We start from the raw sequence: 8,716 nt of genomic DNA, 5'->3' as shown, positions 1-8,716 counted from the left end.
AATTAACTGATTACATCGGTACGGGAAAAAATATCTGCTGTCGTTCAGGTTGCACACTAATGATATAACTATATGCCTTCTAAAGAATTGCACACTGATGATGTTAATCTTTCCAAAATATGTTCAGTCTCTTGGATTGAACAACAAGGATATAAATTTTTCCACACTGTGTGCTATCTTACGTTTTATTTGTTATGTTCTTTGGGGTTACCAATGAAACGAGAATAAAAGAACAATGACACTTTTTACATGTTTTATATAAAATATTTAAGATTGTTCATGCCGGTAGATATACTGATTGAAAGTAATATTTTATCAATAATCCAAAATGTAAAGAAATTATCTTTTAAACTATCATTTTATATATATGGACATACATTTTCATATGCCCCAGAGCCAGGCGTGTAATAGGAAATGGCTAAACGATGTTTAAAAGTATTTTACGGAGGAACATTTTAAAATGTAATTCTAACATGGAAACCACGTGCTTATAAGAAAACTAGCATATAGCTCGTTGGCCTTTGGTGACGTTTAAAGCAACGAGCTTTACAAAATGACTACAAACTTAATTTTCGAATTAAAGATACAAATGACTCGAATTAGTTACGTAAATAAGACCAAAAAAGTGAAAAGGTATATTTTAATAAACCGCATATATAGTTTGTTCTTCTCAGTGATAGAATGCGCAACACAACTCGATGAGATTTATTTTTCAAGAATAGTTTTTTTTTTATTAAAGTAAGATGACAGAGTGTAAAGTGTAGGATTGTCTTTCGAACTGATAATATTGTTATGTTTTTCTTTGCAAACAGAAAATATTAGTTGTTTCATTTAACCATTTCACAGTTTGACCATTGCGTTTCCTTTATTTTCATCTTAATACCTGATTGGATTTTTTAATTTTTTGGTTGGAAAAGCAAGTAACATAATGTTATACGATTTCTATGTTTTCAAGTAGTTCAAAGACTTATATATTTAAATGATTCAAAAAATTTCGTGACAATATAATTAACGTATTCTCAGAAGTTCAACAAGTTAAACCACAGGTCATATAGTAGTCATCACATTAGTGGGTACATTGAATTTGTTGCTATGCCACACTGATTGTTCCTGTTCCTTGACATCAATATGTATCCATCCATTCCCCACGTGGTTGCCCAACTGAAATAAGTTAATAATTAAGCTTAATTTATAGTGAAATAGAAAACATATATAACCATCTTCATAGTTTTATAATAGTAATTGAAGTTTAAAAACTTCGAAATGTTCGCAGATACTCCACTTAAATGCAATTGCTGGTAATCTTTTCGACCAGAAAAAAATTCAGTCAAAACTTTTATCTAAGATCTTACAACTTATACTTCGTAGATAAACCCAATAATCAAATCAAAGCTAAAACATAAAACAACTTGAAATTTAATAAACAATAATAAGTAAGAAAAGTAATTACTGGTACCTGTTTTTAACTAGCCAATAATCATCGCTGCTTTGCGTGCCATATCCAACAACAAGGATACAGTGATTTGTCGTGTAAGACTTACAGCTCGGATTATTGAATACACCTGAAATTGTTTTTGAATCATCATTAAGTATCGATTTTGTAAATACTTTGTATGTTATCCCTTCGATAAAGATAAATATATCTGTTTTATATAAGTATAAATGAGAAAAGATTTGAATACTTGTGTGTGCTGTCACTTGCTAATAAAAAGGTTTAAGGACATTAAAAATAAATACATTCACACCAGCCAAGAAGATGGCATTATATTATACAATTCTATATTTTTATAACATTTATATGAATAACTAGATATGTTTGGAATACGACACCCAATGAAAAAATCATCTATAAACATGTAAGGAGAAATATGCAGTCCTCGAAAATAGGACTGTGTCATTCTAATATTGCATCATATCAATCTTGTCGAGTCTATTAAAGTACGACATAAAATTAAAGATACTCAATCAGACAGCCAACGATGAGGTTGTTGACTTGGGAAATCCACCAACCCCAATGACGCTTAAAATTTAAAATCTTAACTCTGGTTAAACAGTTTTAATATGTACTTCGTAGATAATTCACTTTCTCTAATTTTTAGCCGATTGATAAATACCTTTCCCATCCAGTTGGATTTTTTTTAAGAAGGTCTATTTCGTTTAATTTCAGTTCCTAATTGATCAAAACTCTCAAACGTCTTAAATATTTCACTTATTAACAAAGATACAACTATACTATTTTGTTTATAATATGTACTGTTTTCTTGTATGTCCTTTCGACCGGATCTGAATAATTAGTTTTTTAGCTTTATGTTATCCTTTCGTTACAGTATACATGTGTATTTTATTTTAATTTACAGAAAATAATGTACATCAGGGCATTACGAAAAATACTACATGATATTCAAACATATAATATTAAATTATATATGGAAATAATACAATATTTATAATTTGGATACTTACATAACCTTTGATAATATATCTTATTTTGCGAATCATATTTCTTGACTCTTTTTTTTTAGAGCTACCTAAAGTCCATTAATTCGCGTATTTGTAGAAAAAAAGACATGTGTTTGACAATTCACGACAGATTTACATTCGAAGAAGTTTTAATAACGTCGTGGTTGCAACATAGATATTACATAGGATAGGAACATGTCTAACAAAACGTGCAAAAAACTTCGGTATCTTACATTGCACTTAACGTGATGTCAATGTTCAATAATACTGACCAACAACGTGAAAGTCTACAGTGTCTTACTGTCACACAAGTTTAAATCCGGAAGGTCGCATGCATGTTAAACATAAGCTGTCTTGATTACCATATTTAATAACTGTGATACAATTAAAATTTGTATTTCATTCATTTCAAAGATAGTAACTAAACGTTAAGGCAACAGTAGTATACTGATGTTCAATAGTGATAAAGCGAAAACAAATCCGGGTTACCAACTATAAACGAGTGAAACACATCAACAACTAGAGGAAAACAAGGGAACAACTGTAACATTGAACTGCAACAACAAAAACCGTATATGTAGAAACGGACACATTGATAATAACAGTCATACGCCTGACTTAATACAGACATGTTTAAGAAAAAAAATTATATTTACCTCGTTTGTACAACTTAAAGTTTTGATCCACGTAAATGCATGCTGAAACAGGTCCTACTGTTGCTACAGCCTCCTTCAACTGATTTTCATCTCCATTTCTGATCCTAGTGTAACCGGTGATAGAAGCTCCAATATTAGATTTCGTGTACCGGCAGTTTCCAACCTGTATCATAGTCAAAACAGATGTACATGTAAACATTCCAGTATCTTATACGAATTTAAGGAATGCATTACTATCATGACAATGGAAAGAATGTATACGAATTGTTAAAATAAGTTACAGTTGTCTATTATGCTTCTGGTCTTTACATCTTGATAGTTGACTTATGTTGCAGTAAGTTTTACATTCCTTATTTATTAAATATCGAAACTTATTATTATTTCCACACCAGCATAACTGATTTGTATACTTCACTTGCTTTTAAATGTCCCTTATCATGATTATGAAGCTAAATAAGACGCACCAAATTTATAAAATGTTATTTTCATCTCCCTAAACGTGGGAACTCTCTCTTATCTTATTTCTCTGATAGATCGAAAAACCCATACTTACTTATCTATTTTTATTACTTAATGTTATTCAGTTTTTCTAACCTTTCCCTCGTATGGGTAGCTATTTTCTGTATCTATGCCTTTATTATCCATAACGTATTGAAATGAGGGTGTTAGCCTACCTCCATTGCAGCCTTTGTTTCCTAGAAGAATGAAGATCAGTAGATGGTTTTTTATTTGATATGACATCAACTCTTTTCAATTGATTTTTGCAATTAGCTTAATCTAGATAGCTTTTTCATGAAATTTATTTTGATTTATAATAATGAATAATAGTGAACAGTTATATTATACCTTGTACAGTTCACCTCAAAGTCTATAAATGAGAACTGGTGGATATAAAATAGAAAAAAGAAGCCAGCAGTTTATTTGATATTTAAATATACTACAATTAGTACTATACGTCAATTTAAAAATGAAAAACAGAACGTATGAAATATACCATCTACGTCATTTGGTCTCTCTGTAAGATAGTTGACGCATTGACAACTATACCTCATCTTCGTATTCGAAGTTTGATTGAATCATCAGGTTAACTGACAAGGGATTACTGCTTTTATTTTACATTTACTATTACTCGCTTCGAATTTGTATTTCAAAGATACATTCCGTTTAACATCAAATGTGTATTCATAAGATTACAAATATCAACTTAGTACTTCAACTTAGGATAAATTGATAAATGAGTACACATCCATTCCATTAAGTGCATGTTGAAAATCATATGATTTAATATGATAAAATCTATACATCTAAATGAAATTTAAAAACTTTTTTGTTTTAATTTGGTTGTTTACCTAGGACCTGATTCTGTCGACACGATTGAGTCAAACTCTTTGAACAGCGGTATACTACTGTTGACTTTATTTAGCTACATTCGATATGTTCTCTAACATTTAAGCTAGTATAGATACGCATAAATGCAATTGTAATAAACATCTCTAGCTATTAAAACGACGCTGGAACAATTTGTTAAATTTGCCAGACCTTTTTTCTCCCTTTATTGTTTACATACTCCTAACTTCGAGTATTACATTACTCTACTTACCGTATTTTGATGAACAGTCCATCAGATTTTGTTCCGATAACGATACGAGTTTCCCTGTTTTCCTGTAGTGCTGACCCTCTAGTGAACCTACAGCTGAGAATGCCCAACATGATCCACATGCTCCCTGATAAGATGAAAATATGCAATTAGCACGAACATGAGACACAACAGCGTTTAAGTATAAGAAATTACCTTCTTTTTATAATCATTGATTATTCGATTGTCACCGGTAAACTTGCTTTACATTGAAATAATACATTATAATGCTAAAACTTTGGTTTCATTATGATACATTTATATAATAAAAGACAAGGTTAAGGACCAAAGAGACACCTTTATGTATACAACAATAAACGGAAAGAATTAGGATAAAACAAACAACAAACAATAACCACTGAATTACAGGTTCATGACTTAGGACCGGCATATACTATACATGATGTGAAGGTGTAAATTCATCTATTTTAGGCCAAACAGTGGCACCAGTATTTTGGTACTTACCTACCTGTCCATGGTATGTGGTGTATATATTACAGTTTAGTAAGAATAATCCCATTCCAATAATTATCACCTTTGCGTTGACATGAAATGTTAGTGAATTTCATTTTTTGTAAATCTTTTTATAAAACGTTGAATTATTTCGAAACACCAAGGTTTAGTACATTCAATGTATAGATGGTGACATCTGAATTTGGCAGATGTTTTGGGTATGTTTTGAATTCAGTGCTGTTTTACGGTTAATTTGATTTGGGTGCCGCTTTTTGTCCTTTTATAGAGAAACTTGCATCAGGTGTAGAAAATTATAAAAATGGCATCTTTATTGAGTGTTTGCAATTTCTCCTTTATTGAGCTTTATGAATCTGAAACTAGTATAAATTTACCTGATTTTTCACAGGAGTTACATAACCTTTCTTTCTCCAGTCCACTTCACTAGGGATCTCAATATTATTCGGAGGGAGGAATGTGGAACCTTCACTGGTGTTTATATGTATCATTCCACCTGTCATTGTCTCGATCACCTCATCAATCGACTACAAAAATCATATATATAATGCAATACAACGAGTACAAATGAGAACGTTTCGTACCAAATATTTCGTCATGACTACTATAACATTCAAAGTGTTGTTCTTTTGGCGTTAATTGATACTATATATGATCTGTCGAATTTTTAACGGAAAGTTGAGCGATGAAAAATATTGTATGAACCACCTTACAACTGCAAGTTCCTTTTTAGAGTCGAAATTCTTGTCAGCCAGCAGGCGTTTGACATTGATATATATACCTCAATCGTCCTATAAATTGCACTTTTTGACTATGTTTGATACACAAACCACGCCTGACGAGATACCTAACACTCATAGATATTTTGTTTGTTTACCCTCTAGTTTCAATATACAATCGTCATGTTAAATCTCCTAGAGAAACAATTAAGGGATTTACGCATTATATACAGTCGAATAGCGCTCAGATTAAATTAAAAGGGAGGCATATTATGGAATTGAAGTATAAGCATAAAATCTATGACGGTCAACGCATAAAATATAAACAACTGTGGGCTTTCCCGCTGTGTTGAAGACCTATTGGTGGCCTTGTGCCGGTTCTGCCTTTTGTTCAGGTTGTTGTCTCTAAGTAGTAATGGAATGAAGCTTGGTGATCGGTTACGTACCATATCAGCAAGAGGATTCAAACCAAGCCAGTAACTGTGTTCTCCTCTGTCCGCTGCCAAATTGTGGTGTTCAATATATCTAACATTCTTCTCCCAAATAGATCGCCTTACATATATAAAAAAATGATTGTAGGTTTATTTGTTAATTGTTATTCATATGAACGATATTTATATATAAATAAATATTGCACACCAATGACAAAGATGTACTCCCTCACGAATTTAAAATTTATACAACGACAATACAATTTTCAACATGTTTGTGTTAGTCGCATTTTTTTTTAAAGTCTTTCGAAACTATTCATAATGCTTGAAACAATTCCTACCTATCCATACAAAATTAACAGGTATGTGAACAGTCTCATTTTTTTCGGAAATGTTGATGAACAAGTACTGCGAATCTGACAAAGACGTTACATTTTAAAGATATGGTTGGATTGCCAATGATGTCCATGAAGACTTGACAACAATTATGTTCACATCTATCGGTAACCGCCTACCCTTCAGTAAGCAATAAAACATGATCAGTTTGACAACATTTGAACCAATATAAGTAGGAAAAATAGAAACCAATATTTCAAAAATTACATGCTTTTGGAATGTTTTCCTGGATTTACCTTATCAGGAACTCTCAAAGTCAAATATGTAAACTCCAAGTATATCGAAATATCAAAGAACCGAAAAGCCAAACCCTAGATTGAAAATCTTATTTTCTTATAGTTTCTAAATGTATAACTAACAATACTCACAATAAGCGCTCAAATCAAAATAGTTGAGAAGCATATTATCAAGAACGAAGGTTAAGAGCATTAAAAAATAAAAACAATAAAAGTCTCACTAAATATAGTTATGAGTTGGGAAAAAATCGTCAGCATTTTGAATTATTATACATAAACAAACAGTAGATTTACATAAAATCTGTATAAATGTGATTTATTGTCAACACGTTACGTTACGGTTTATATTTTATGTATTGATGGTAACCTTGCAGTGACCTATAGTGTTACATTCACACTTACATCTATGGTGGATAGCTTTCCCTATGGCTTCCAAACAAAATATCCATATTTAAACATTTTAGCACGAGTCAGAACTACCTATTAGTCCAAAGCATTTGTGTAGGTGAGATTGTTTTACATACATTTTAATTTTGTTGTATGGATAGTTATGCTTTTCATGCATTACATTTATAATGCTTCATTCATATGTAAAAAAACATCAATTTCAAAACCCTATTATACTGATTTCTACTCATACGACAGATGTTGCAATATAAAATACGTTAATACGATAAAGATATGTTTGGCTTTCTATGATTGTTGTTCAAAAAATTTGTAATTTCTTCTTTTTTCTTATGTTTGATTTGAGACAAAAATAAAATAAAAGAAGACTCCACCTGAAATAATCTTCACTTCCGTTCTCATAAGCTTTGTTGTACGCTTTCTTAAATAGTAGCCATTCTGTATCCATGTCCTGGTTGGTTTGATGTAAAGCTGAACTACCAATGACCAAAACAAATAAAAGAAGAGGCATCTGAAAAATAAAAAACTTTGAAATATCATGAATGTTTAAATGAAGTAACTCAAATATGAAACCTAACAGAAACGAAGAACATATTGTATTAATAATAACAAACTCTAACAATGAATGTCTGGAAAACACTACAGCTTGTAGAAGATGCATTCCTAACTTTTTGTAAAACAGTCATGTCTTTGATTGTTTAAGCATTTTGAAATAAGAAAAAATTACGACACAAGGCGTTATTTATCTGCAACATGTACAATACCTTGATAACAATCTTGATATCCTATAATGTTTGTTTATTTTTAAATAACTCGTTACACATGTTACATTTTTGCCTTCTGTTCATATAAACTTCTGTGAAAGTGAAATTGCATTTAAAACTGTATTTCAACATTGTAACTTACCATTGTTTTAACGATATGAAATCGCCCGTCTTTGTGATTATCAAAATTACACTTTCACTCTTATTTATAGACTTGAAACTAATCAAGGAAGTTATAAGAATATGTGAATTACTCACAAAAACTTCCGTGATTGCTTTTTATCATATGACATTAAGAATATGGACTTTGCTTCACAAAAAATATTATTAAAGTTGAAAACGTTATAAGTAAGGAAGTATCTAATAAAACTGTTACAATAGTGCATGCGTAAATCAATAAAATATCTGAACAATAGATATTTGTTTCAGAAGAAGGCTTGATCAAAGGGGTATATCTCATTTCAAAATTATACTCGAGCAAATTATATATTTTGATGTAATTCTAAAAGGTTGAATAAAAAACTGATGTTGCGATTGCAATAATA

At 30.8% G+C, this 8,716-nt stretch overlaps 1 protein-coding gene across 1 annotated transcript; it reads right to left on the bottom strand.

Moving 5' to 3' along the window:
* Nucleotides 1-239: 239 nt before the first annotated feature.
* On the bottom strand, nucleotides 240-8,359 carry LOC143048589 (cathepsin L-like). The gene is made up of 9 exons (XM_076222358.1): nucleotides 8,314-8,359; nucleotides 7,782-7,918; nucleotides 6,386-6,491; nucleotides 5,598-5,747; nucleotides 4,717-4,840; nucleotides 3,711-3,811; nucleotides 3,117-3,279; nucleotides 1,457-1,562; nucleotides 240-1,161 (listed from the first exon to the last, which is right to left on the bottom strand). Exons 1-9 carry the CDS (start codon nucleotides 8,314-8,316, stop codon nucleotides 1,062-1,064), a joined length of 990 nt encoding a protein of 329 aa, XP_076078473.1. The 5' UTR covers nucleotides 8,317-8,359; the 3' UTR covers nucleotides 240-1,061.
* Between the last annotated feature and the right edge of the window lie 357 nt (nucleotides 8,360-8,716).

This window comes from Mytilus galloprovincialis, chromosome 10 (genome assembly GCF_965363235.1).
Source record: "Mytilus galloprovincialis chromosome 10, xbMytGall1.hap1.1, whole genome shotgun sequence".
NCBI lineage: Eukaryota > Metazoa > Mollusca > Bivalvia > Mytilida > Mytilidae > Mytilus > Mytilus galloprovincialis.
This window is presented reverse-complemented; position numbering and strand designations above follow the sequence as displayed.